The sequence below is a fragment of the Guyanagaster necrorhizus genome (assembly GCF_019112545.1).
Source record: "Guyanagaster necrorhizus MCA 3950 unplaced genomic scaffold BT62scaffold_63, whole genome shotgun sequence".
In the NCBI taxonomy this organism is placed as follows: domain Eukaryota; kingdom Fungi; phylum Basidiomycota; class Agaricomycetes; order Agaricales; family Physalacriaceae; genus Guyanagaster; species Guyanagaster necrorhizus.
Window position 1 is genome coordinate 156,847 of NW_025064942.1, and position 27,967 is coordinate 184,813.

The 27,967-nt window shown below is 46.5% G+C and overlaps 9 protein-coding genes across 9 annotated transcripts; 4 read left to right on the plus strand and 5 right to left on the minus strand.

Annotated features, from left to right (window-relative positions):
* Positions 1-8,064: 8,064 nt before the first annotated feature.
* On the plus strand, positions 8,065-9,794 carry BT62DRAFT_1081384 (uncharacterized protein; the record flags this gene model as incomplete). Its single annotated transcript, XM_043179664.1, has 6 exons — positions 8,065-8,146; positions 8,540-8,623; positions 8,676-8,764; positions 8,828-9,047; positions 9,137-9,238; positions 9,295-9,794. 6 exons carry the CDS (start codon positions 8,065-8,067, stop codon positions 9,468-9,470), a joined length of 753 nt encoding a protein of 250 aa, XP_043033243.1. The 3' UTR covers positions 9,471-9,794.
* A 1,208-nt stretch (positions 9,795-11,002) lies between these two features.
* On the minus strand, positions 11,003-11,496 carry BT62DRAFT_957771 (uncharacterized protein; the record flags this gene model as incomplete). Its single annotated transcript, XM_043188428.1, has 2 exons — positions 11,350-11,496; positions 11,003-11,326 (listed from the first exon to the last, which is right to left on the minus strand). Coding segments are annotated over exons 1-2 (384 nt in total), but the record flags the coding sequence as incomplete, so codon positions are not given.
* BT62DRAFT_938681 (uncharacterized protein) lies at positions 11,252-12,062 on the minus strand (the record flags this gene model as incomplete). Its single annotated transcript, XM_043187586.1, has 2 exons — positions 11,252-11,321; positions 11,374-12,062. A coding segment is annotated over one exon (521 nt), but the record flags the coding sequence as incomplete, so codon positions are not given.
* A 4,035-nt stretch (positions 12,063-16,097) lies between these two features.
* On the plus strand, positions 16,098-17,045 carry BT62DRAFT_1013556 (uncharacterized protein; the record flags this gene model as incomplete). Its single annotated transcript, XM_043178078.1, has 4 exons — positions 16,098-16,195; positions 16,324-16,449; positions 16,497-16,669; positions 16,723-17,045. The coding sequence occupies 4 exons, from the start codon at positions 16,098-16,100 to the stop codon at positions 17,043-17,045; spliced, it is 720 nt and encodes a 239-aa protein (XP_043033246.1).
* A 2,689-nt stretch (positions 17,046-19,734) lies between these two features.
* On the minus strand, positions 19,735-21,351 carry BT62DRAFT_692047 (uncharacterized protein). The gene is made up of 4 exons (XM_043181891.1): positions 20,689-21,351; positions 20,499-20,635; positions 20,245-20,439; positions 19,735-20,189 (listed from the first exon to the last, which is right to left on the minus strand). Exons 1-4 carry the CDS (start codon positions 21,224-21,226, stop codon positions 20,109-20,111), a joined length of 951 nt encoding a protein of 316 aa, XP_043033247.1. The 5' UTR covers positions 21,227-21,351; the 3' UTR covers positions 19,735-20,108.
* Positions 21,352-21,354: 3 nt separating this feature from the next.
* Positions 21,355-21,994, minus strand: BT62DRAFT_692051 (uncharacterized protein). The gene is made up of 2 exons (XM_043181892.1): positions 21,884-21,994; positions 21,355-21,834 (listed from the first exon to the last, which is right to left on the minus strand). The coding sequence occupies exon 2, from the start codon at positions 21,793-21,795 to the stop codon at positions 21,484-21,486; it is 312 nt and encodes a 103-aa protein (XP_043033248.1). The 5' UTR covers positions 21,796-21,834; positions 21,884-21,994; the 3' UTR covers positions 21,355-21,483.
* Positions 21,995-23,369: 1,375 nt separating this feature from the next.
* Positions 23,370-24,182, plus strand: BT62DRAFT_1013560 (uncharacterized protein; the record flags this gene model as incomplete). The annotated part of the gene is made up of 1 exon (XM_043178079.1): positions 23,370-24,182. The coding sequence occupies one exon, from the start codon at positions 23,370-23,372 to the stop codon at positions 24,180-24,182; it is 813 nt and encodes a 270-aa protein (XP_043033249.1).
* Positions 24,183-24,272: 90 nt separating this feature from the next.
* Positions 24,273-24,775, plus strand: BT62DRAFT_1055075 (uncharacterized protein; the record flags this gene model as incomplete). The annotated part of the gene is made up of 1 exon (XM_043178557.1): positions 24,273-24,775. One exon carries the CDS (start codon positions 24,273-24,275, stop codon positions 24,735-24,737), a length of 465 nt encoding a protein of 154 aa, XP_043033250.1. The 3' UTR covers positions 24,738-24,775.
* A 1,831-nt stretch (positions 24,776-26,606) lies between these two features.
* On the minus strand, positions 26,607-27,644 carry BT62DRAFT_957774 (SET domain-containing protein; the record flags this gene model as incomplete). Its single annotated transcript, XM_043188429.1, has 1 exon — positions 26,607-27,644. A coding segment is annotated over exon 1 (909 nt), but the record flags the coding sequence as incomplete, so codon positions are not given.
* Between the last annotated feature and the right edge of the window lie 323 nt (positions 27,645-27,967).

A 27,967-nucleotide genomic window follows, 5' to 3' on the forward strand; every position in this document is an offset into this window, starting at 1 on the left:
CCATGGTCCTAAGTGCTGGTCTAAGTGCCCTGACTAAGCAAAGATAGGGGTCATTTCTGAGAAGAAAGAAAAGAAAATAGGAAAAATCATAACATTACCCCCTCCTTAAGACCATCATCCCAATGGTTTAGTTAGGGTAAGTCATCCCTGCCAGAAGGAGGTGGCTGATCTGCTGGACCTCTTGTCATTTCAACAGCAGGCTTCAAATGAGTCGAAGGCATGGTACATTGCTCTTCACTGTATGTCTCCACTATTTCTGGCTCATCCATCGCAGGGTCATCTTCATCGTCCTCTGTAACATGTCCTTTGTTGTCAGCAGGTTGGTTGATGTATATCTGGCTAGATAACATCTCCTTCCCTGTTGTCACCACATTTGTTTTTGCAGATATAATGTTGAACATGACCCCCTTCATGTCCAGTTTATTGATTCTGTGTTTGTAGTCCTGAATGGCATCTTCTGCATTCATGTGTTTTTCGTTGATCCATTGATTTGATTCTGGTCCATAGCCTTTCCAGCTGACTAAGTAGTCAACAGTTGTTTTCATACCTCCACCTCGTGCTTTAACCTTTTGAGTTTTGTGGTTTAGAACTTCATCGATTTCATAGTGTTCTTCATCATCGATGAGTTCTGCTGGTGGTGGAGGTGGTCATTCTTGATTTGGAAAGGCTGGTGCCATGTATAGTGTCAATAGTGTTTCATTGAAAACATTATGAATTCTCCAGGTCGTCGGGAGTTGTAACCTGTATGCAGAATTTCCTATCTTTGCCATGACTTTGAATGGGCCTGTTCATTTGTCTGCCAGTTTCTGTTTTGGCCTTGGTAGGTGAAGGTTCCTTGTATCCAGCCAAACCCTGTCATTGGTTGAATATTAGTGTGCTGCTTGTTGATGTTTGTCATATTGTTTCTTCATTGTTGAAGCAGCCTTCTTGAGAGCAGTTTTGGTTTCTTCATGGATCTTCGTCATTGTTGTTGCAAAATCCTTTGATACTGGTGTTGTGGTGTGAACCCATCCTGTTTGCACAACTGGTGGGTTTCATCCATAATTCACAAAGAACGGTGTTTTCCCCATTGCTGCATGAATTCTGTTGTTATGTTGGAATGCTGCCAATGCTAGCCATTCAGTCCAATCGTCTTGTTGATAGCTAATGAAAAGTCTAAGGTACTTTTCAATTTCTTGGTTGGCTTGTTCCGTTTGGCCATCCATCTGTGGGTGATAGGCCATTGAGGCGTTTTGTTTGATATTCAGGAGTCGGTATAGGTTGTCCAAGAACTTGGAGACGAATTGTGGTCCTCTGTCTGAAATGACTACCTGGGGCATGCCATACTTTGCATACACCTTGTCATGTAGTATTTTCGCCCATCCTTCAGATGTTAATTCCATTGAGCAGGCAATTGGAATGATCGCTTTTGAGAAGCGATTGACTATGACAATGATTGCATCATAGCCATCACTTTCGGGAAGTCCCGTTATCATGTCTACTGAGATGTGGGTCCATGGTGATGAAGGGACCTCATTCAGGTGCAGTGGAGCTGCTCTGGGTTGTGTTGAAGTCTTGCCTCACAAGCCTTGACATATCAGGTGATATCATGGTCCATTTTCAGCCACCAGTACTCCCTCAAGACTAATTCTTTGGTTTTGGCAATCCTGGGGTGTCCAGTGGTCATGTGATCATGATAGGTGGTGATGATATCACCTCGAAGCCTTTGATCCCTTGGGATGTAGATTCTTCCATCATAGAAGATTAGCCTCTTGTCTATTTTCAGCCCTCACTCATGGTTGAGTGACAGGGTGATTCTTTGATCTCACTTGTGGGAATCCCGAGTAGCACTCTTGATTCGTTCATGCATCTCTTCTTCTGTTGGCATAATCATTGTGCAAAAATGTTCTGGTTGTAGTAGTATGACCTCCTTGTTGTCATCTCCTCCTTGGTTGTGATCCACCCTGCAGCTGAGGAAATCAGCCTTTTTGTTTGCTACCCCAGCTTTGTGATGCAGAGTGTAGATGTATTCTGATAATTCTGTGACCCATCTGGCTTGTCTTCGATTAAGCTTTTGGGGTTGTCAGAAGTATTGGAGATTTTGGTGATCAGTCCAGATCTTGAATGTTTGACTGGCTCCAATGAGATAATGCCACCATTCAGCAAGAGCAAACATTATGGCTAGAAGCTCCTTGTCATAAATTTCATAGTTGCATTCAGTTATTGTGAGCACTTTTGATATAAAGGCGACAGGTCGCCATTTGCCATCTTGCTCCTGTGAGAGTATGGCTCTGATCATGCCTTCACTAGAGTCAGCTTCTACCTGGAACCTTCCATCCTGACTAGGGATTGCCAGGATGATGTCTTCAGCTAGTTGGTGTTTAAAGTTATTGAATGCTTCCTGCTGGGAAATTCCCCAAGTCCATGGGGAATTTCTGGTTAATTGCATCATTGGTCACACTATTTTGCTGTAATTTTGGATGAACTGTCAGTAGAAGTTGGTGAATCTGAGGAATGATTGTAGTTCCTTCTTCTTTGTCAGTTCTGGCCATTCAGTTACTCCTGTGATCTTGATAGGGTCCATTCTGATACTTCCTTTGCTGATAATGACTCCAAGGTATTCCATCTCTAATACCTTGAATTTGCACTTCTCAGCCTTGAGAAAGAGTCAGTGCTTCCTCATCAAGGATAGTACTTGTCGTACTATCTTTTGGTGCTCCTCCTTGGTTTTGGACATAATGAGAATGTCATCCAAATAAATGGTTACTTTCCCTGTGGCAATGAGATCTTTAAAGATGTCATTCATCATCCACTGAAAGATGGCCAGCGAGTTGGTGAGTCTGAAGAACATAACCATCAGCTCAAAGAGACCACAGTTAGTTTGGAAAGCAGCCTTCCACTCATCACCTTCTTTGATGCACACATTGTTATATCCCCATCAGACATCCAATTTGGTATAATATTTAGCACCTTGGAGTTTGTCCATTAACTCCATGATCAAAGGAAGTGGATAACGATTCTTGATCATCATCTCGTTCAGCTTCCGATAATCCTGTACTGGTCAGAGTTTCCTGTCCTTCTTTTTGATGAAAAAGAAAGGTGATGCTATTGGTGACTTTGATGGCTGGATCCTTCCACTGGACAAGTTTTCCTGGAGGAACTTGTCCAGTTCTTGTTGTTTGTTATTGCTTAATGGGTAGCATTTGCAATCAAGATTGGTGTTAGAGTTAGGGATTAGTTCAATAGCATGGTCCCAGGGCTTTGCATCAGGTAGTTCATCAAAACTTTCCTTTTCGAATAAATCCCAGAAGTCACAGGCCCATGTGGATACCATTTCCTTGAATGTTCTTTCCTCTTTCTCTGCATTGGCTTTTGCTGCTAGGTCATTAGCATGGTGCATTGCTTTAATGCTAATGGCCCTTTGGGGGTCAACGGCAAGAATCATTTCGCCATCTTCCATCTCTTCATCCCATCGATCCTCAGGGTCATTATCCAGTAATTCAAATGGAATCCCCCAGCAATGGCATTGAGCAAAAATGATGCATCCGGTCTTCCAGTTGATTAATGGGTTGTGTCTGATTAGCCAATCATGACTGAGGAATATTTCTTTGGTTCCTAGATCTGTCATGGCCAATTCAATTCATTCCAAATGATCACCAATGGTGAGCCTAAGCTCAACATATTCGGTGATTGAGCCAGCTTGGTTCTTGGTTCTATCCACGTTGTAAACAGGGATGGGTGCTGCCATTGCCCAAGTGGACAATTGGTGCTTGTTGACGAAAGCTCGATTAATACTACTTCCCGTACAGCCACTGTCGATCAAGGCAGAGACTGTATGGGTTGATCAAGATGTTAATGTCTCGATTTTGGTTTTGGTCAATAAATCGCATCCTGAGGTTTTGGTGCATCAAATGAATTTTCGTGGTCCATGTAACTCATCAAGCCACTCCAGGGCTCGACACCATTCTGCAGCTTTCATTCCAGTGATCATCTCGTCGATTACTTCTTCAGCTTGAGTCTTGTGTACTCAGTTTTTGAGTATAGCCTTTGCCACTGCTTCATCCTTGGCATCTTTGATGGCTTGCCAAGTCCATTCGGTATTGAATGGCTTGAGCCACATTGTGGGGCCCTCTGCCCCTGTTTGGCCTGAAGGCAATTGAGCCTGTTTCGTTTTTTTAGCTTGATGAACTGATGATGACAATGCATCTTTGGGGCTCTCTGCCTCTCTTCAGCCCTTCATCAGCGCTTGAGTTATTGAAGTTGGTTCCTTAGGCGATTCTGGGTTCTGAGTAATAGGGTCAGGTATATTTGAATGCATGCATAATTTAGACATAGGAGTGAAAACTATAGAAGGAGAAATATTAGTCTGTCCCTTATTACTCTTGTCCTTGGCTGAGGCAGTCGAATTGCCTACTGCTCGGCCCCATCTTTTACCTCCTCAGGTTTGTCATCATCTCCAAGGTCCTGTTCCTCCTTCATCAATTCAGCAATCTGTGCCCTGATATCCTCCCACATGCATTTGTTCTTCTTCTCTGGGCAATTTTATGCCATGTGGCCTGGTTGGCCACAATTAAAGCACTTCCCATCCTTCTTGAGGCAGTCCATGTCAATCTGCTTGCCCATTCTGGTACTTGGACCCTTACCAGTTCACTTCCCATTGTTTCTTCTCCTGTTCTTGGTGCATGGTTGTGCTGATGATAGATCCCCACTCAAGAATGAGGTCCACTGCCCAGCTGCTTTGGTCCTCCTCCTTGGCCTCGTCATCCCCTTCGGCCCCCTTGTCGGTGGTCCTCTCAAGGAGGGAACTGCCTTGCTGGCCAAAGGTTTCCAGGGTGAGTGGGTTGGGGTTGAGTACTTGACTCGGTGTCATCAGGTCCAGGTCAAGAAGTAGACTCCCAGTTGGGCTGCTCTTCTTCTCCTTCTGCTGGCGGCACCACTGCTCTGCGATACCAGTGGAAGTTTCTATAGAACCAGGGACAAAGAAAGAGATCAGCGATTGGCCTGTCGAGGACCCTTTTGAGGTCCCCAGTGGGGTCAATATGCTCATCATCGCCCCTGATTGTTTCCCAGTCTGACGGTATCCTATTTCCCCAGACAGGGATATCATCAGTCTCGGCAATGGTGTCCATCCCATATGATAACGGGTGGTCATCATCAAGGAGTGTTGGCTCCCTGCAGTGGTAGTCGTCGGCATGGACAGTCCCGGCAGTTGCCCCAGTCCAAGAGTCAGGCTCACTGGCAGGAGTGGCAGGTTTCCAGAATGGAGAGTTGGTAGTGCCGATTGTGGTGGTGCATTGGGAGCTCTCAGAGGTCCCGGCCCTGTTTTGGACCTGGAGGTGCTGCCTATGGGGGGCATGCTGGTGACTGGCCTGGTGGTCAGTCCATACCTGTCTGTTGAGGAACTCGGCGAGGGACTGGGGGGTTGGTCATATTGGGTTTGGTACCACTGGATCATGCCTTGGTAGGCATGAGGCTCCTCTCTGTTCCAGTCTGCTGGCCACTCTTGATGCTGCTTGCCAGTATCGGACCTTGTCCCTGTTGGTGTCATCAAAGAAGGGGTTGGGACTACTGACCCTTGTTCCCCTTCCACTGCTTCTTGTTGATGAGGCATGTCAGGGTTGATGCCTGTTGGTACTTCTGGTGCTTGGAGCCATCCAAATGGCATCCAGAGAGTCTCTAGCCCGGCATCCAATTCCAGACTGGGCGACAGTGGTTCTTGATGCAGAGATGCTGTGCTCAAGGGAGGGGATGGGGGTGTCGGGTCAGGGTCATTGAAATCCTGTAGCCCAAGGGTTTCCAGGGTCTCAGATGATTGCTGATGGGGGTCTTGGGGGATATTTGTATTGCCACTGCTGCTCCTCCTCTTCTCTAGAACGTTCTTCAGTCGAGCCCTTAGACTCATCTTCTGTTTCTTTGGGGTGTCAGACAGAGTTTTGGACAGAGGCAGGGATGTTGTGGAGGGAGAGGTCTGGTGTGACATTTTGGAGGATTGTGTGGATACACTGGAACTCTTGGTAGTGTCAAATGGCCCAGGTGGTAATAGATTGGCATCCATGGCACAGCTGTATGATCACCAATAAACCGATCAGTGTTCCAATGATAGAAGCCAAGAGTTTGAAGAACTCATGAGTAAAGTTCAGATCAGATGGATTTAGAGCAGGGGGCATTCAGTTTCTCAGCACGGTTGGGCCTGAGAAAGGGAAGCAAGAAGCTTCGAGCTAATTGTTAAGCCCAAATTCCACATGACCAGTGACATGTGATAAACTGACAGAACCTCACACTTCAGGTTATACTGTCAGAGTCCACTTGTGTGTGACTAGTGTTGTGTTGTCAAGGCATTTGCAGTTTGCTTGAGATAAGATGGTGAAAGTAAAACTTTAGCTCGAAGCTGGGGTATTACAGTGAGAGCTATGCTACTTAAATACTGTTCTGTTATCGCACTATAAATAAATGTTCACAAAAGATATTATCTGCTGTAGAGCTGTTACCCCTGCTGTTGCCAGGTTCTCCACAAAGGCTGTTGTCTCGCTGTTGTGCTGTTGTCATTGCACTGCAAGTCAGAGACAAAAGGGGTATTGTCTCTCCCTTCACAGCACACAGCAGTGCGATAGGAGAGTGACCGACTGGGTTACTGAGCTAAGCATTCCCATGGTCCTAAGTGCTGGTCTAAGTGCCCTGACTAAGCAAAGATAGGGGTCATTTCTGAGAAGAAAGAAAAGAAAATAGGAAAAATCATAACATGAGGCATGAGAGATATGGTGAATCTTTATGCAAAGATGCACTGCCAGACTGGTTCTCAAAAGTGGAACTATAAGGACAGTGGATGAACTGAAGTGGATAAATATATGTATCCACCATAAAACCAGCACCCCATGTGCTACCAATTTTAAGTTGGTCATGATGCTGGGTTTGGTGATATTATGCATTTGAGGCAATCATTTGAAGTAAGGTCCATTCCCTCAAATATGATGTGATGCTAATACTTTGGCTGGCCCCCACATACTCTGATTGATTCTCATCATTCCAGATGTTCATTCTGGATATCCCATTCCTGCTTGAGAACATGTTCTGAGAATTGTCTGTGTTTGGTGCCACACCACTGAGGACAGTCTGCATTGGCAGCTTCTCTTTGTGAAGATTATTTTAGTTCTGCAGTGGGTGCTGCACTGCCATCCATTGTCCAGATAGTCTTTGCTTCAGTTTGCTGATAAATTTTGTTGTTATAACAAACAGATAGTTACATATGGTTGCAGTCTGGGAGGATAAGATGACCTATGGAGTGTGAATGCACAGAAGGAACTCTGGTTGTTTATTGTAGATGCATACCTACCAGCATGTGAAGTGTTGATATAACCATGATGACTCTGTAATAATTTTCAGTTCTCTCTGCCTCCTTGTTAGCAATCATTCAGTTTCTCCATGGAGAAATCCTGCTTTTCATTTAATTCTATATTCAAAAGTTTATGCAGGGAATAAGCAACCCAACAGGCTTGGTGCAGAATGATAGTGACTCCAGTGTTGACATTCCATTAAAGATAACAACAAGTTTTCTTAGAGATCTTTCCCAAGAAAAGTCAAGGAGCACCAAGAAACATTCTGATCGATGGAAGAATTTGAGAATATAGGAATGTCCCTGACTAACAGGGACTTGAGATTCAGTATGATAAAAACATGTTTGGGTCCACCGTTTGATAACCTAACATTCGGGTGCGGGGAATGAAAACCCGAGCTACCGCGGACAGCCACATGCCTTGAATGAAAGGCGGTGATGTTAGCCGTTACCCCATATCCGATCCAAGTGAATCCGCTGCTCAAGACATAAATGGACTGACTGTTTGAAAAGGTTTAGTGACTCCACAGTGGAGCTAAAGATCCTCGGCCTTGCGGTTTCAGATCGACTAATCGGTCAAATGACGGTGCATTGATGAGGTAAACAAGGGAAGGATCCGCATCAAATATTACGCTCTGATCATAGCCAGAATAGGCCGCCCCGGCTGACCCAGGCATGCATATTTTTTGTTCCTTGGGGAGAAAATGCTCGCCACCGGCCTGCACATCATCGAATGGTTCTGGTAATGCCTCTACATGATTGAGCTGACGTTGAACGAGCGTCCGCAACCAGGATATATGGGCATCGAAAGGCTAAAGCAACATAAACGGATGTTCAGTTAGCGATGATCGTGGGCCGTGATGTTTACTTGCTGTGAAGTTATTTCAGGGTTCCCAGCATGGAAAATATTTCTCAAGGTTATTTCAGCGAGATACCGTTCGCATCCGAGTCGCGACAGTGACATCTCACTAATATCAATAGCTTTTAGGATGTACAAAACCTCCCGCGCTCATTACGCCAACTATATGCCAGTGTCCTGAACAAACGAGACTAATCTTAAACATACCATTCTATGTGAATTGTTTACCCTTCCGAGCTTGACAGCAACGAATATAAGAAAGAGCCACATGACGCTTCGTACCAACGAATCATTTCTTGTCATGTTGCAGATATAAGGAGCGTCGAGGATAGTCAGGGCAGGAGCTCATTTCCTTCCTGGTGTGCAACCAGAGGGCGGAGGGGCGGACGAAGAATTCTGGCTTTTTGAATCGGCTTTCCAGAACGTTAAGGCTTTGGATGATGATGCTTGGGTCAGTTCGATGAGATTTCTATGGTTGATTTTATTATATAATGATATGTCTTGCAGACTGTACTGGATGTACTTTCGTCCAGATTTTGAGTATTGTCGCTCTACGTATTGACCCACGAAGTGTTCGTCTTCCGTGTTTCCCGCTCGTAATCAACAGAAGATAACTTTCATTCCGACTAACATAGCTCACTGCTTCTCTCCGTTTCAAGGCCCGCAGCTCTTGCCACTCCAACACTGACTTCTGGATAGCGCTCATATATCTATTTCGCACAGTCGCATTACCTGTGTGTATTCTCTTCACGGCAGGTCAGAGCCAAAATATTAGAAGGCCTCAGGAAAGTGGCACAGATTTCGGACAAGGGGATTCGAACCTCAAGTTGCCGTGGTCGAGGCAGCGTTACACATTACACAATAACATCCGAACGATTAGTGCGTCAAGATGACGTGAAATAGAGGGAACATCAGCATATAGTGATTAGTACATGGCAAGAAAACCGTGCTCATTTGTCTTACACCAGTCAAGGCCTATTTTACATATCAGGATACTTCCCTCTGCCTGCAACCTGGTGGCGTTTGGCTCACCCGTCATCACCGGACGAAACGTGAATGCTACGGATTTGGTCAAGCCGGGCTGCAATTAAATAATGTAGTTATATAACACTTTCACGTGCTCGAGTTAATCTCCCATATCCTGTGGTGAACGGTTTTGTATTCGTGAGCGTGTGCGCGGTTTGTATCGGATTGAAGAAGACGACGACGACGAAATTTCTGCGGCGCATGAATGGAGGAGACATATACGCGGCTTACCCGCCCAAGTTCAACGTTCAACGTCCAACATTCAACTCTTTCTAGATTGGAAACATGCCATGGTCCGCATGATCCGTCTCATCTCGCACCAAGGAAGAAAGACACCGTTTTGACCAGCCTTTACATATATAAATCATGTGCGGTGTCGGGTCGGGTCTGTGGGTTCAAAATATTAGCTCGATGTTATAGTAGAGCAAAGCGCGTCTTAAGCTTTCTGAGTTCACCGAGCCGTTGGCGGTGAATATCGCCTGGGAGGGAAATGAGGCCTCAGCGGTTGTATTGATCAGATCAGGGTAGTTCATCCTCATGCAAGCGCATTACAGTACTAGAATGGTGTCCTTGAACGTGGTAAGTAATCGAAAGGACAAGTCGACAGCTTTCAAGTATAACACAAACAAATTTCTTTGATGTTCCGCAATCGGACCGGAATCCGTCCGAATCCTTCTTTTCCTACTCCGACCGTCACCGTTCGTCTCCTCATGTTCTCCAGCGACTCCTGCCTGTGTGCTCGACGCCTCGTATTATCTCTTATAGGTACCAAAATTGCGGAGAAGGACAAGCCGAAAGGAAGGAGAGTCGTTTGGGAAGGGTGCGCATTTAACTGTCGGTCAGAACAAGGAAGAAAAGGTGTAACGTTTTGTTTATTAAAGTAAGTCTCAATTTCGAGTGTCAAGCTCGACGAGTAAAGTATTAAGATCTTAGCATTCATGGTGACTTTCCCTAGTCAACATAACATCGCTGGTCCGGCCTGTGCGCTGGGAATACTTTCTATGGATGGTCATCTGATAACCTCTCTGTTAATGTTACCATCTGATGAACGTTTTTTATCTTGATTTTCTTACAAATTTCTTGTAGATGATATAATATAGAGGCGTCACGCCAGCAGGGAAAATGCTCGTCAATCGCACTGTCCTCTGCCTATGGTTCCTTCAATTTAAACTTGCCTTTCCAACAGGTTTTCTGCCTTTGTTGATGTTAGTGTGGGTACCCCCCCTTATATCGTCATGTGGTAGACCGAATCCCTGATTCAGCTATGCGTTAGCAACTTGGGAGTCACATGATTATATTTGTAATGTGGATACTAAATAAATACGAACAGAATACACATCAAAAGCATCAAAAAAGCATAACACACAACGAAACGGGGGAAGGTCTGACGCCTGCGACTGGAACATAAAGGAAACGGTCTATTCCTGATACCAGATGCGCGCGCCCTTGCGTTCTCCAGTAACGACTGGCGTCTGGCGGTCCGTTTTATCCAGGCAATGAACGAGTTTAGCGTACGTTGTCTCCTTTTTCCAGTAGCCAGACTGGAGAGCCCGCACAAGCGAGTCCGTGAAAATTCCCATGTATCTAGCTGTGCCATCTTCCATTTTGACTTTCTTCGGCTTTGCAAACTGATATTCCTTACAGGCCGCCAGAACAACATGCGACGTCATATCTGGGCACCAATCATCCGCTAAAATTGAACGATAGCCAGGATAATTCTTCAGATAATCGTCCCCTGCGCGGAGTACTTCCTGACGCGTGGCGCAAATCATTGGGGGAGTGGTACGTGCTCCCGGCTCTGGCAAATCCCGGCTGACGCTACCAGAGTGACAACAGTCGAAGATAACCGTGATATGGTGCCCCTTTACTCCAGCGATGAGGGTTAAGATGGTGTTAAATTCACGGTCGCTGATGTCGGGGATGGGATTATCGTTGGCGTCCAGCATGTCACGGTCAATGGGGCAGAATGCTTCAACGGGTACGGTCCCATTTTCTCCCTCGTCATCATCAGGCTCTGACGCCGGGTAGGATGAGCCGTGTCCAGAGTAATATATGATAATGTTGTCACCATACGCGATCTGGGGGTTCGTGATGATGCTTAAAAGCGCTCCAATGATATTAACACGGGTAGGCTTTTTTGGATCGGCAGGGGGACATGCTCCTCAGATCCAAGAAGCAGCTGGATTCTGTCATTGCGCATGCCGAGATCTTCCATCAAGTATTTCTCTACTAGCAGTGCGTCTCGCACGGAGCCACGCGACGGGTAGGTCGGATACTTCTCGATACCAATGATGACAGCCCAAAATCGAGAAGCGTCGACACGGTGTGGGGGCTAGAACACTATCAGTCAGTGTCTGATCCAATCGGTATAGGTAAGGGTATGACTGACACCTGGGGGAGAGAGAGACGGTTTCAGTTTGACCGGAAGACGTCGCTTCGCGCGACTATATTGAAGGTGGAAGTCGTAAAGCTTACAGAGTATTGCCACACTGCCTGCATCTTTGCTGCGCAACGCTTCATAGACAAGGTAAACCGAGTCGACATCCAACTCTGACAACCGAAGTTTCCTCAATAGCTGCATCTCAAATTTCTCTAGCAGCTGTATTTTGTGTTCAATTGGATCCAGGATGGTGGAATGTTCGCGGCGGGCTTCCCCTCCTACCAAGTTAATAATGTAGGCTTTGATTTGACCCAAGTTAGCATGACAAACTTCACAACACGGATGACACTGACCTGAGGACATTGTTTCGAGAATGTGCAAGACATGCACATCTAGCTGGCCCGAACGAACACCACCGCCATCATCACTATCCACAGAAGCGTCGTAGCAGGTATCACGGGGACTCCGTCGCGTCTGCGCTACCATAACCTTTAATGTAGAAGCCTGAAAAACGAAAAAAAAAAAAAGATGAGCACAGGACAATGCTGGGGAGAAAGAAGAGACCAGCGCACGACTTTTAACAAATGTCTGTATTGCGTTATATTTTAGGATTGATATCGATGGTAAATCTAAGAATACGAGCTCAAAAACAACAGCTCAAAAAGGCAATATGACGAAATGATGGTTAACATAGGGAGCTTATAACACCGTACTACCTAGGGAACCAGATCACCTCCTGACCTGTGCCTGACGTGTACGTCACACTGAGTCGGCTTCATAACACCGTGCCACAAGGAGGAAGGTGGCTGTGTGGAGGCTGGCAGTAGGAGGATGGTGCAAGGCATAGAGATGAAGAAAATCGCTGGATCGTGGTAGACATCAGGACGAGCTAACGCAGCCGGCTCGATCGATGCTTATCATCTATACGGTCGGGTAGAGTTCGGGGGATGGGGCCCGTGGAGGTACTGGTCGTAGATACCCTGCTGAGATCGGTTTTCATCCGATATGCGATTACGGAGGGGATTTACCAGGGAAAATTTCCTGTATACTTGGTAGAGCGGTCATGTTGGGTTCGAGCGTAATGGTCAAAGAATACGGAACAAAAGATATGTGGCGGATCTTTCCCCTGTTTGCCCCATCAACGGAGCGTCATTTGACCGATTAATCGGGCTGAAACCGGGGCAAAGCGGATAATAATGCAAGGCCACGGATCTTTCGCTCCTTCGCAGTCGTCGAACTTTTGTTTTGACTAGAATGGTAGATTCACTATTATTATAATGTATCTTTTTATGCAAAAATTAGGCGGATATGGTGTAACGGCTAATGTTATTGCCTTTCATATGCAACGACTGACTTTACACATCAGCTCGGGGTTCGACTCCCCGTGTCTGGATGTCATGCTGATGGAATATAATATTATGCTAGTCCTGCAGTAGGTGCTTAATATTCATAAAGCGTATACCAAACTTGCGCAGGGTCGGACATGGTGCAACGGCTAACATTGCCTCTCAACACCAGAAGTTGGAAGTTTGTTCGTGGCAGCTTGCTCATGTCCAAATGTTATTACTCAAGAGTTATTTTTGTCGATGATGGGAGTAGCATCTGCAACGGGGCAAGGAGGAAACCGATCCCACTTTTTATGGATGAGCCGAGATAATCAGAAAAGTCTGCACAGCTTGGGTAACATCAAGGATGGTAGCCTCATCACTGAGACTTAGTCCATTGACACACCCTCTCCTTGTTCAGGCATGTAAAATTGTGAAAATTGCGAATACATGAGCTGCATTCCAGGCCAGTAAGCATGTAACAGAAAATAGGACTAGAGCACACAGAAACCTCACTATCATAATGATAAACTGGAGTAACAATAAGCAGAGTGCATGGCCTAGTAACAGACTAATACCAGAGGGGTTAGGCTGCATGTGAGGTCCCAGCACTTGGCCCTAAGTGCGCCAATACTATTATAAGAGGGCATGCTAAAAATAAAAAGACTATGATCAAAATATGATCGGCAATTCTGATCACATTGATCAAAGATGCACAGCCATTGATGCACTGATGGGACATGCCTTAGAACAGAGAACTGAGACCCAAAGAAAGGTATCTGAGTAAATGGGTACCAAACAGAGAGATAGCATGATGACAACAAGCTAACAAGTAGAGGAATATTACCCCAGGAATGAATAGCATGGATACTGCCCTGAGCCTTGCATGCATACATATGGTGCCTTAGTGCACATAACACAGCGAGGGACTCCACATCGTACCGAGAAGCGGCACCTTTAGTGAGTCAGATGGAATGACTGGTTGGACACAGGAAAGCAGAACATAGCCATTGTGGCTGGCTCTTGGCATGAGAAATAACTCTGGGGGTCTGGGACAGTTTACCGCTGTCAGAAATGTCACTGGGGAGATAAGAAAGCGAGTAGACCTGGCGAGGCCAGCTAGCCGATGTCAGCTAGTAAAGGAACAGTGGGCACAGTCATCACCCAGAAGAGAATAAGTGCAGCAACTGCGACATGCACACGAGTAATACCAGTGGGATCCGGCATGGAGTCCCGCACTTTGAGGATACCATAGTAGGATTGTATTAGTAAGTACCATAGTAGAGTATTTAAATATGGCCTTGTATGGCTGGAGGGAAAAAGTTTTCCGACCCCCACAGTTGCAGTGTATTGGGCACAGAAAGCCTGGCACTCTAGCTCTGGGTTTGTGTTTGTAACTTCGGGTGAGAGAAATAAACCTATTATTGAATACCCTTGAGAGAGCTGTGAGAACTAAGTGAGGCATCAAAGCTCATGAGGGACTTAAGCCCAGTTTGATAAGAAGTTTTTGGATTGCACTCTAACCTGAGAATAAGAGAGCAGTGTCTGAAGGGCATCATCTTGAGTTTTTGAGGTATTTGTGACGTGCGGTGCTACAGGTGGCAGAGGTTCGAACCCTTTGGCTTGATTAGTGTGCGCTGTTGTGTTATTTCCACAGATTGGCAGAGGTTCAAACCCTTTGGTCTGTTGGACAGGGTTTTATTGTGTTTGTGTCTCTGGATTGCATAGGTTTGAATCCTGTGGGTCTACGATCGGTTTGGAAACTTGTGAACAGGGATCTGTGCATTTGGTCACTTGTGGATGTGTTTGTGGTTGGTTTTTGGCTTAGAGCGCAAAGCTTTGAGTTGTGTATTGTGTGTGTTAGGGAATTGAGTTGATCTGAGCTGTGCTTGGAACCATTTGAGAGTTTTGAAGGAGTGTTTCGACATATTGTATCGAGTTGCAGTACCCTTTGCCTTGAGGCCCGGCAACACCCATTGCCACCTCTTGTTTTGATAAAACGAAAAGCTTTGAGACTTAGAAAGACCTCGGACTGTCGTAAGCGCACTATTGCCATTTGTGTACTGTGATCTCATTAAAGAAGATGATTATATTTGTTGATTGCTACTTTTATTGCATTATAATCCCCCCACGAACTAAGAGTTTTGTGTGTGTGTTGGTGTGAGTGTGGTCAGTGGAAAATGCTCTGCTGTCCCCGCAATCATATTGCACGCATTTAGAACCTCTTCACCATACTATAGACTATCCCTCTGAGCGCTCCAAACAAAACTCGGCCACAATGAACCGGCCTGTGGCTCAGAAGTCACCATGTCACCATAATATGCAGTCCTTTCCTACATTCATCTCTGCCTGAACAAGAGGTGCATGACTTATAGCATTCATAGCTTGTACGTCTTCTTGAGCAGCTGCCGTGGTACCTGTGATGTCAGACTCGAGATTCTGCTCCGGCCTGAGCTCTCCTCTCGCGCACTAGTCACGAGATGCGTCATAAAAATCCATTGTTGCGATATCTGTTCTCCAAGTGCATTCCTCCCATCAGACGATGAGAGGGACAACGATGAAGAAACAAAACCGGCAGGAGAAACATCGCGCCAGTAGCATTTCTTGCACCGGAGGTGATAAAACTCCATATCTGAGATCCAAACCAGAAACCTCATGCTCTTTGAACACATCCGAACTCTGTTCCAGGAGATGGATCGAATATACGGGATCAGTCTCAGCAGCCATGGAGGATCGACTCGGAGGATAACTGCCTCCTTCAGTGGTGAGGAACAAGAGGCCTGGACACCTAGTCACTTTGCTGGATAGCGAAGACTCGCCACTGCTGTCACTCTCCATGGTTATCATTCCTCCATGCTTCTAGTCGGTCATTCTTCCTCCAATCTCTAGCCATCCTGACATCTGCCATCCTTGTGTTTGTCGAGTCACCCATTTGGTTTCTCTGGGACTCGTGATAATAACAAATCTTCTAATTGTCTACTCAACGTCTTCTTACTCACGAGCCCGTTGGTCCGTGATTCGGAAGTTCTCACGTTTTCATCGCACTTACACGAAACCAAGCACCTATCAAACACGAGGCATCACCCTTAACTACAAAAATAACGGTGTCGCACCATGGAATCTCTTCCTTGTTCTCATACTCCAAGTATAAAAAAAGATGCAGCCACGTACATACTAGGTATCCCAACTGTGCAGACCATGAATCAGCTACAGCCATCCCCTTCTCATGTCTCGGACGCCCAAGCGCATGATCGTCATGTCGTCTTGCCCGACTTCCCTCTCAAATTGCCCCCATTGTATTTTGAAGCAACTCAGGAGCAGACCTTTCTAGTCACACTCACCACCACCCCTTTCTTCCTCCTCCACCTTCTCCAATCAAGGGGAGTCCACTTTCCTTGCTAATCACACCAGACTCACCGTATAGTGCAATTTCCGAGTCGGACTCTCACTCAGACTCTCTTGAGGATCTTTTCCGACCATCAATCAGGGTTGTCCTCATCAGTTCATTTGCCGATGTCCAAAAGGCCTATCAACATGGAGACACCATCAAGTCCGTATTCGTTCATGACTTTCCTGATGCCAATCCCTTTCTCTTAGTCGACTTTATCCAACGCTGTCCCATTCTAACTTCACTTTCGACGAGAGAATCCGCATGAACACGCAACTCGTTCTATTTTGTCATGAAGAGAGGCTTACACTGGAGGACCTGACGATGTCGAAGATGTCCTATGATCACATGGCAGCTCTGATACGCAGCTCGCCAGAATATGGTAAAGCAGAATTTCACTATCCACACACTATCTGAAGTTGCACAAACCCGTAGCCAGCGAAGGGACAACTCAATCACTCGTTTTCTTGAAAGTGGAGCTCCCGATATTGGGGCGCACTCACCACAAACTTCAGAGAATATTGAATGAGGAAAGTTTCAACGACATCAAGTCGATCGTGTTAATTGTTTGTGGGTCCGGTGAGGTGACCGAGATAGACCAATGCTGTGACGAGATTAAGGACCGCTGGAATGATCTCGTCCTCCTCGCCAATCAGGATTACGAGATGGAAACAAAATTCGAACCTGAAGATCTCCACGATGCTGAAGAAGCAGTGTTAGATGCTCTCGTAGATTCTTATCTCCAGTTATGTGATTGAAACCGTAATATCAGCGACCCTGTGATAAGCAGCTTTATACAGAATAGGAAAATTACCGAATTCTTTTTGTCTATCTGTGTGTGCATACGAGACCTGGGAATAGCAATCAGGCAATCTCCGAAATATTAAGCTGTGTTGTAGGAGAAAATCGTACGATTCAACTTTTTATGTCGACGAAACTCATTAGTAGAACACAAACGTCGCAGGATCATATACATATCACGATGAACAGAAGACTAGTTTCTGCAGGATTGCATTTTTCGACGGTGAATTTGTCATCCTATACTGTTTCATTCCTTGCTAGGTGAAGCGTATGGTGCGCATCACCGCACCGTCGTAAATGTCTTTACAAGTTGGAATCAATGCAAAGAAACTGAAGAGATAGCTTGAGCAGGGTAATTGAAGGATGCGAAACGACGCGATCCTGCTGGAGGTAGCATCATAGAGACTATGAAGACATCTCAAGATTCAGAGTGTTGTTTGTCTGTCTGGACGTTGAGGTGGAAAGTGGCGACGTTAAGTCCCGGTAGCCGGCGCTAAACTTCAACCACGCTTAATATCGAACATCCATTATTGTCTGGACTACAAGTTCTTGTAGGTCCATTCTGATATATATAATATCCACCAACTGGAATATATTCTCTTCCACAGCGATGGAGCCATCATCCCACCTTCCCTTGGAGCTCCCATTCAAAATCGTTCGCCATTATCTATCTGATCGGGTAATTCCTATCCAGTCTTTCGACTTTTCCGATGGTATCTGGGTCCTTGGGCAAGTGAAAAGTGACTGGAGATCCGCTATTCTTTCCGATAAGTCCCTATGGTCAACCATAAGCATGGTAGCAGATCATCTCCACACGTTTTCACGGTACTCTGAATGTCCCATCCCGCAACCTGGTGTAGGAGACGACCAGCGGAAGGTGTCCATGTCACAATTCCGAGCGTCATGACAGAGGAAATTCTCACATACATCCTTCATGACTCATAAAACATTCCTCTCACAATCCCCCTTCACTTTACCCCCATGTTTCCTGGAGAGGAAACCTTCATCCTTTGAATGTGGAGACCATTTTTGTCTCACCTCTCAGCCGAATCCCCTCGTTGGCAATCATTGGATGTCATAGCTCCCCCTCCAATCTGGGAATATTTTGCAAAAGTCCCTTCAGCTCGCTCGCCTCCAATCCGATCGCTGCACGGAATTCTTCCACGTGATTGTGACCACACTGCAGTCATTAAAAACCTCAAGTCGACAGTCGTCAATCTGTCTATTGAAGTAGATCTAGCGTTTAACCATGAGGTTTATCGAGGATCTATTCACTTGCTCCTGCTGTGCCGTCTGGAAGTACACGGCTGACTCTCATTCTAGCTTGGCGGCATCACTCCGCCGAACCCCAAGGCACTGACAATTGGGGCGATCCCATCCTCCAGTGATATCCTCGACTTCCTCCATGGATGAGGATGTTGCTTGATGAGTATCGACTTTCTTGGAATAGGGCCCCGGAAGAACTCTTCGTTGTGTTTGTTAGAATGTCAACGCTCGAGTCCCTATCATGCCGCACCAAGTTTGACCTGCAGTTATACAAGAGGATGACCTTACCGTCCTCAATATTACCCAGACTACGCGCATTACCTCTTCAGAACAATACACGCACTGTGCTATTTGCGATCGGCTGGCTTGCATATGCCACTCCTATCCTCGATATGGTCGAGTCAAGGCTTGCGGGTGGTATGTTGGATAGCATCAGGATCGGACCTGTTGAGGTGAATATTCGACGGAAAAGGCCAAGATGTGTCTGTCTGCACTTAACTCTTCTCCCCTCGTTCAGCTTGACATTGCGGAACGCGGTTCCAAGTTTCGAGTTGCTTTGGAGCAGAGAGTTCTAACCACGGGTTTTCCGGACAGTATTAGCCACTGGGGTCAAATGAATCCACTTTGAGTCGTGATCGATCCTTCTCCTTTCTTTGCATGTTTTTGCTATATCTTGCTTCGAATTTTATAAAATTACAATTTCTGACTGTACATGGGCTTTCTAGATGGAGCATGTCTTCCGTAGTTGTCTTCGATGATTCCAGAGAGCCAAAGTTCCCCTTGTTGCTACCTACATGACGAAACAGAGAGTGTACTCCACGTAAACGATGCAGCAACTGTATCCGATATACGACAACCGTGCCAAGAAAAGACGGACGCTCGGAGTAGAGAGTCCCGATCTCAATGTTAGTCAAAAAGGCCGCCTACTAACGCTGTTTCCTACGTTGAAGGACTCATTACTGCCAAGCCAGGGAATGAATCTATATCCATGCAGGACTGTTAGTTCCAGCCTGCCCGCTTTCACTTTCAGTTCTGTAAAAAAATGGCGCAGGGCTCGGGCTTTGACTTTAATCCGGAGAAATATCCGACATCTTTCGGCGACTCCGTCATGGATATCAAAAAATTCATTTCTCTGTCTGTAAAGTGAAAGCAAAAATCTCCCTGGCACCAGAAAGCGCTCAGAAAATTTTTTTCAAGCGACCAGTACTGGAGTAAGACATCAGAGTGAGAAACAAGTTCGGAAGTCTTGCGCCAAGAACCCTTGGATGTCTTCTGGTTAAACTGGAGATGTCGGCGTTGATCACGGAGAATTTTGATTCTCTAGCTCAATTTCTGAGGCTGCACCGGTGGTAGTGGTTTTTGTAAATAAGAAAAGAAACGCTGGGCTTCATTTTACACAAAGGTTCCGGGACCTAAAGTCACGCCGAAGTCACCGAAATAGCCTTGAATATCCCTAAATCCCTGTTCAAGGCTCCAAGGTGCGTAAAACGCACGCAAAAAAAGCGCGTTACTATGCAGCTGTATGAAATAGCTGGAAATACTCTAATCTTTCTGCTACAAAAGCAACGAACAGGAAGCGTATGACTTGTTCTGATATGCGAAGACGATATCCGAATCTCCTTCTTGCCAACGAGATCACCAACTGAATCTAAAGATCACGACCTGCAGAGAGAGTATTGGAATTTAATGTCAGCGTCGTAAAACACTTTACACGCTGGTAGATGGGTGTGAATTAATAACCAACTGGAGTATCATCAATACGCCGCCTCCTCCAAAACTGGGGCATTCATCCCCGCCGCCTTTGAATCTTCTTGCAGGCGAGACCTATCCGCTTTCTACATCAACGAGATCTATCAGTAAGGCATAGGCTTCACAACATCATCCACGTACCGCAATAAGAGAAAAAGGAGTTACGTCCAGCGTGTGATACCCACCACATGACTGTAAGCTTCTCGACGAGGGAACCCCACCGAGGCAGAGTCTCCTCAACGCCGGGTACACAGATACTGTCCGGACCAGCTTCTCGAACGCACCCCGCGGGAGTGGGATATCCAGAACGAGCACCTCGAGCGATCCTAGGCGCGTCTGTGGTCCCAAAGTATAAAATAAGTACCGCGACAGAACTAGAGCGAATGGGGTTATACCTCCAAAGCGCGCGTCAAATGCACGATATCACGACACCCCCGATCTCGGCACGTATCGATAAGATACAACCCCTTCAGGTGCCCTCCCGTTAGTCGCCGTAAAGCTACACCAACATGCATACATTCGCCGTCGAGACCTTCACGTGTGCTCGTTGGTGACTATGGCAAGGCTATGCGCGGAACGACGAACCTGGACCATACATTTCAAGCTCCTCCACAGTCAATGGACCCAAAATAAATCGTATGTTCGAATGACAGCGCGAAATGACAAGTCTCCGAATACAAACCGGAGCCATACCAACGAAATCTTGCGGCTCCGCATCGCATCCTTCCAATTCAACGGTCGTGAGAGACGCTCCCGTGCTCTCGACTATCCAACGGACGAGAACACCGGGTCCTCCCACCACACGGACATCATTCAGGTTGACCATCTTCATGAAAACCAACGAACATAACTTGGAATCCAACTCAATGTATCCATGAACGACGAGTGAGAGCGACCTGATAGCTGATAGACGACCGTCATCGAATGAAAAGAGGTTGGGCTTGGGCTTTCGGCACGCGTCAAACAGTACCATGACATTCTGCCGAAGGTAACGACGGGCTATTTCATGGAGTATGCGTTTTCCTGTCAGACAGAGAGCAAGGAGGGTATCTCGGTCCATGTCGTTGACTATGAGCGAAAGTACCTCCGGTGGGAGGTCGACCAGATGCATTGGGGTAGACATAATGGTGGGACGAGGAAAATGTTCGTTGACATTGCGGACCTTAATATACGCAGCACTGGCAGATGCGCAGGGTGGTGACAGGGATAATATACCCCTTAGTCCACACACGCAGGGGAACGTCACCGGGACCCTTAAGACTTGACATTTGCGAGACTACCGCGACGAACCCGGAGTTGCTGCCGTTACGCCCGACGATTGGATTACCAAGTAGTCGATAGTGTCGTTTACACACATCGATGGTACAGCTGAGCTAGGTTTTATCTCGTGTCAAGGGTGCTGGGTGTGTGAGAAACAGGCAAAGCAGCCTGGTAACCTCGGAATCGGTGCCTTGAAAATCCCACCCACTCGTGAATATTGACCAAGTCAACAGGCTGATATTTGGACATACAAGTACATCTGATACACTGACGTATCCAGGGAGGCACCTCATGAAACTCGATGGCTCCAGACGCCGGAGCTCGGCATGCGTGGACGCATCCATCTCGCCCAACTGGAGTTGACAGGTTGTATACGAATGCACACCGGAGTTCATTTCCTAGTGCTGCTTCTGGGTGCCCGAGGCCGTTCATATGATTATCGGCGCATCGAGAATGCTAAAGACGTTCTTTCTGCAGGAAAGGGTGAGAACGATCAGCTGAATATCACACTCAAACGCACCTGAATAGCGGATGTTCAGTTCTCCGTTATCTCCAGCTCTCCGCCAAGAAGACATTGTCATTTATATCAAAGCAGCGGAGAAGAGCCCAAGTCCGGCAAAAAAACGAGCGAGTGTTCTAACAGTAAATGTTAGACAATGTCATGATTCACTAAAGACTGTCCACATACGGAATCTGGTGTGGCGGACTCATAGCAGCCATACAATTCCAGCTCCTGAATCCCCAGTGAAGATACAAGGATATGCTGCCTGTCCTTGTTCGACTAGACCCACAATACGTGCCAGAAAGGATAACGATACTACGTTTAACGCGGAGTCACCCATGATATTCAGATACCAGAGTCAATGCAGAGACAGAGTTCGCAATTGAGGGGGAAAAAGTGGGACCTATTTCTCTCATTATAAGTTTGAAAAATTAACATCCCAGAAGACATTAGATTCTTACCAGAAGATTCAGGGAACGTCCTGGCCACTCCATATCTCGTCAAGCTTTTAAATTGACTGGAATATGCCGGTTTGCAGGCGAGGTCATCCATGGGGGAATGCCGTAGTCCCCAGGTAGTAGTAGTATAACATTGGTATTTGCTTGATGACCAAAATCCAGCTGGCTGAGAGGCGCGTAGCCAGCTTCATACCAGAGATCGCTAGCTATCCTGTCGAGATTGTGATAAAGTTGGTGGCCATTCAAAAGAAAATTGATGACGACGGACCTCATTAATCATTCTCCATCCTATTGCACGCACCGTACACCTTCCCGATGATCATTGCGCCCGACCCTCTGTAGGCAACACCAAGCCATGCGAGAATACGAAGACGACTGGCATGCACGACGCCTACCTTGACGAGTCCCCAAGAAAAAGTTTTAGAGTTTCATCGTATATATGCTACCAATTGTGCCAGTCTCTTTCGCTGAGGTCCCGAACGCTAATCCCGTGGAGTTATAGTGGTCGACGCAGTTTGCACTGTCTTGGGAATTCCATGACAGATGAATGTCGTATTTCGGCCATCGTTGTATCACCCAGCAATGACACTGGCACAACGACGAGCAAACGGGGAGTCATTCACTGTAGCCGAAGCGACAACAGTGGTGGTGATTAAAAGGAAAGGAAGTGTATTTTGTTCCCACGCTCCATGTTGACTTTCCAGCGGGCCGGCGAACTGATGTCCTTTTGTTTTTGAACAGGATTCAAACTATTCGTTGCATCTCTTTCTCGGGCTTTGTGGTTGTTCTCACGCACTTTATATTAGGACAAGATCATCAACCGTTTATCAACGGAATGAGAATTGAGGGAACTCGTGACTGAATCCTGGAAATACAGTATCGCTAAGCTTTGTGTACGCCGCCGTATGGCATCGTAAACCGTTTTCGATGATCAATCATTCCCCACCCCAACAACTTCGGAAACAAATTCTTCATTCTCGTCTGCCACGTTGGTCGAGTCGCAGCCCACAGCTCAGTGGAAATGTCCAGGAGCTACACCAGCAGTCATGGCTGGACTACTGCTCGGTGCTGCATTTACTGCTGTACTGCACCATATCTACCTGTTTATCCTGCGAGGACACGCTGTGTCAGGCCAATCCTGGATAAAGAACTCCAATGCTTTGAGTACATTGGTCCAGTGGCTCTGTACCGCGTCAGTCTCGGTATCACTGACACAACCCGTGAATAGTATCTTATATTCAAACCTCGGAAGCTCCGAATCCATGGCCTCACAAGATCTGGTGGTTTATCCGCCGCTGACCATTCACTGTCCTTCAATTGGACCGTCTATTTGGTATACTCAGTCCTTTTCCAAATTCTCCACCTGGAATCATCCAAAAGGCTCGGGAATGTTATTCCTGTTATCATCATGGCAACACTTTGGCAAGCATTTGCGCTCGTATCCATCCTCGCTCCTAACTCTCGAAGTTGGCTCAACTTCGCCCCAAAACAGTGCTAGTATCTCCGTGCCCACAATATTCTTCAGTAAATCCTATCTTGTTGAAGTTTCATGTCATTACCACCCTTCTCCATCATGGCAAAAAATTCTCGACAATGCATTACAGTCCGATACACTCGTTGGTTGGAATGCACCTGTAGGGTGTGGGACCGAGTGCAATTACACGATCAAATACTCTGCACCTGCTCTGCGATGTACAGAGCTCGGTCTGGATGAACTCAACACATTGCTCCAGGGCCTTGGCTCCCCCCGGCCTGTGTATAATGCTACATCCAACTTTAGTCCCTTTGCAATTATTAACTGCGAAAGGCTGCAAGAACTCAATGCCTCCACCCTCAGTTACCTAGCCATTGTGAATTGACTTTATAATCTTCTGTATGGATTCGTCTATCCCCCTCCCACGTCCAATTCATTGCCGGCGGGTTACTCTTGGGTGTTTTCCACATATGTGATGTCCAGTAACGTATTTTCGGTTAACGAAACAGCCAGAACGTTCACTCGAAACAACGATAATGTCGTCAGCGCACTTGAGCAAATCCCAGTAAATGTTACCATTGCACTTATAACAGCTATGAGCGACGCAACCGTCGCTAACGCATCAGTGGTACAGGATCAGCTCATATGGGTTTATCATAGTCAGAGATTATGGATTATTTACGGTACTTCCCTGGCTTTAACGGCTGCATGTTGCGCCATCAGATCGCCTTCTATATTGCAAGATAGACAGGATAGCGACTTGGCTTTCTGGGATATTGTCCGGGAGACAAGGAACTTGGATGCAGTAGTAGAGGAAGAGAAATCCGGGAAAACGAGAGGCGATACCTTGCTACAGTATGCTGTGCAAGGAAAGAATCCGGATACGGATACTTCAGGTGTCTTCGTACTGACCAGGCCTCATCACAAGGGGTCCAGCTAGATACCAGGATACGACAGGCTATTTTATGTAGGACGTGCTTCTTCGTCAGAGAGAGTAAAGAAGATATCCCAGTCAGTATAATCGAGAGAATCTTAGTTTACGTACACATACCCTCAACGCATTAATGTATCAGAGGATCAGCACCCTCTCAAAGTCGATGCCTCTGGATGCTGGATCCCCTCAAGTGCGGACGTATCAAAGATCCATCCAATAATTAACAGATCACGAATAGGTGCACGCTCGACTGTTCATTTCCCATACAAGCTCCCTACTCATCGAGATCATTTGATAAAACCGTTGTGTATGAGAATAGCTAGCATCATTGATGTCGGATAAATACGTCGATGGCATTGAAAATATTAAGCGAAATCACAAGAAAATGCACTCAGAGAGCTAGCATGTACTTAACTCCTCCGATGACTCCAGCTCTCGGCTATATTGCAGGGTCTATCATTCCGATCGAGGCCGAAGATTCGGGTGGGCGAGACGGACTATAAAGGTAATACAATCGAAAAGTGCAGAATCAGTGATGAAATATCCGCCACAGGATCCAGGGTGAAAATATGCAGAGGTGTTTAAATTGTGTTTTGCAGCCTTCTTCGACCTGGGGTCCAATTACTTGGGGCGCATGTCTTTACGCTCGAAGGCATATGAAGGCTGCGCAGGATACTGATATCCGGGGCAGAATTCGCTACCTATAGCAGTCTCACGTAGAGTATGAAATAGGAGCAGAATGTGAGCATGCTCGCAGCAGCCTGACAATTGACACCATATCGATAGAGACCGTGGATGAGTAATCGCCTTATTTAACCATCCGCCTGTGAGATAATCAGAGAAGGATCGGGGCTATGGGGATTTCTCATCTTGTAGCAAGGTTCAGATGTCAGGCAGAAGTCTGATAGTGACGGATCCTCAGGACTCAGGCCTGAGAGAGAAATCGGCAAGGAAGAGGAGCGGTATTTATGAAGGGCTACAAATCGATGAAAGCCTCAATTTCAGATGCAAGATTTGCTTACAAAATCTGTGCTTTTTTTCCCGAACGGATACTTTGTAGCTTGTTGCGTCTTTGTCTCAGAGTAAGGCTATAACGCTGCTGCTGCAATGCAATGCTAGGAACCATAAAATGCCTCCATGTCACTTGTGGCGAAAGCTGCGAAAGGATTAAGACAATGAAGCTCGGAAAAACTAAGGGAGTGCAAAATCTTACAAAGTCCCTGTTACAGAGGTGTAGCATTGATGATAGCTCGTCGTAGCGGTCCATAGGCAAAGACTATGTGGCTTCAACAAAAATTCGGCCGAAGCAAAATTTGAGTTTCATCTTCAACTTGTTTTCACGGTTCTAAGTTTTCTTCCGATTCAGTCTTTTCCCATCAGTACAAGTCTCGCACCATCAAATTCAATGTTTAATGTCGTCATATTATAAAAGCTGCTGCCCCAATCTACTGATTTTATCCGTACGATTAAAGCATATTTAAAGCCTCCTCGGGCTTTGTAGAAAAACATCTTGCAATGTTTCATAGTAACGTAGTCCATGTCCATTGTGTACTATTCAGCGGAGCGGTGAACGGGATTGATATTCTCAGCGGTAGAGCTATAAATACAAAGTAGATACATGTCGCCGCATTTCAGAGGCGCAGAAAGGAACATCACTGCGGTCATTTCCGAAGGATATGTCTTAAATGTATCATACCGACGATATTGTAGCCATTCTCGATGTAAACACATGGAAACGACGGACACCGTTTTTAGTTCAACGTGGGGCACCCGGCCAGATCTGTAGACTAGATTTATCACACATATTATTAGACACTTGTTCGCATACATAATGAATGGCTGTACTCACGTTGTCATAACGGCCTTGTACGCCGGCGACGCCTCACCCTCAATCCGAAGATACTCCTCCTCCGCTCTTCTCATCCATTGCAAAAAGTGAGTGACATCGCCTTGCTGCAGTAGCAATGTCCCGCCGTAGAAGAGGATCTGTGCACGATAGACATCTAGGCGCTCCTTCTCCACCATCTTCAAACAGTCCTTGATCTTATCGTACGAAGGTTTCCTCTGCACAGAGCTCCCGGGCGTGAGTTCCTCCACCAACTGATGGATCCTCGCCCGCCGCTCATCAGAGGCCTCAGCTTTCTTCGCGTCGAGACCGCACACCGCACATGAACAAATGAAAGAATAACAACTCCGCAGATGAGCTTGTCGAGCAGACCTGGGAGCCAAGACATGCGTGTACGAGATCGTGACCTCTGCTCCCTCCGGAATATCCCTCGTGGGACGAAACTCTCCAGTGAAGGATGAGAAATTGAAGAAATAGTGCGTGTTGGGGGTGCAATCGTGGTTCGCACGCGAAAGTAAGGGAAAGATACCGACGAACTGGTTCGCGGGATCCGGGTCTGGTTCCTCGGTGATATCAAGCATGAGGAAGTTCGTTTGGAGGATACCAGTAAGGGGATGACAACCCGATTTCGAATTCTTCAATGAAGAGATGGCCTCTCGTGAGGTCGGATTGAGGTCCTTTACGGCGGAGAGATGGAAAATACCGTTCACAGCGTTCTCGGCATTGCACTGCGGAAGCGTCTTCCGTTGTGCATAGACGGGCCGCTCGGCGATGATGAGTTCCCCAGCAAGGATCTTCCGGCGAGCGATCATGCCTATGCCTTTTCCCTCGACAAGCCCGAAACCGATGGCATCTCGGTTGTCGGGAGGTGTGGGTTCATCCCACACTCGCCACGTTGATAGCTCCCTGACTTTAGCGAGATTGTCGATGTATACCATATCATGTTTGCCGTGAGGCAGGTAGAGAAAGCAAGGTGCGTCGGGTATTCTCGCGTCACTGAGAACTATGCGGGGTGTTCTGGATAGAACACGGGTTACATCTCCATGGGCTGGAGGCTCAGGAGTAGATGATGACGGTAAGGGATCCGATGAACGAGTATCGGTGTCCCGCCGCGAAGAAGAGAGCAAAAAGCCTTTCCTCATTACTGTAAGAACGATCAGACAGAGATTAAGAGTATGCATACACTAGAAACGAACCTGAAATCGATAAGAAGCCGAACATCAGACTCCCAGGCCAGCATAAATAGGTGAAGGCTAAAGCGCCCGCTACGAAGAAGGCTCGTATTCAGAATGCCATGCGTGTGATCGCTCCGCATCTCGAACGCCCCATTGATTGCAGAGAATACCGATATGTACGGCAATCATGGGGCTACAAATTTGCTGGATCTTGA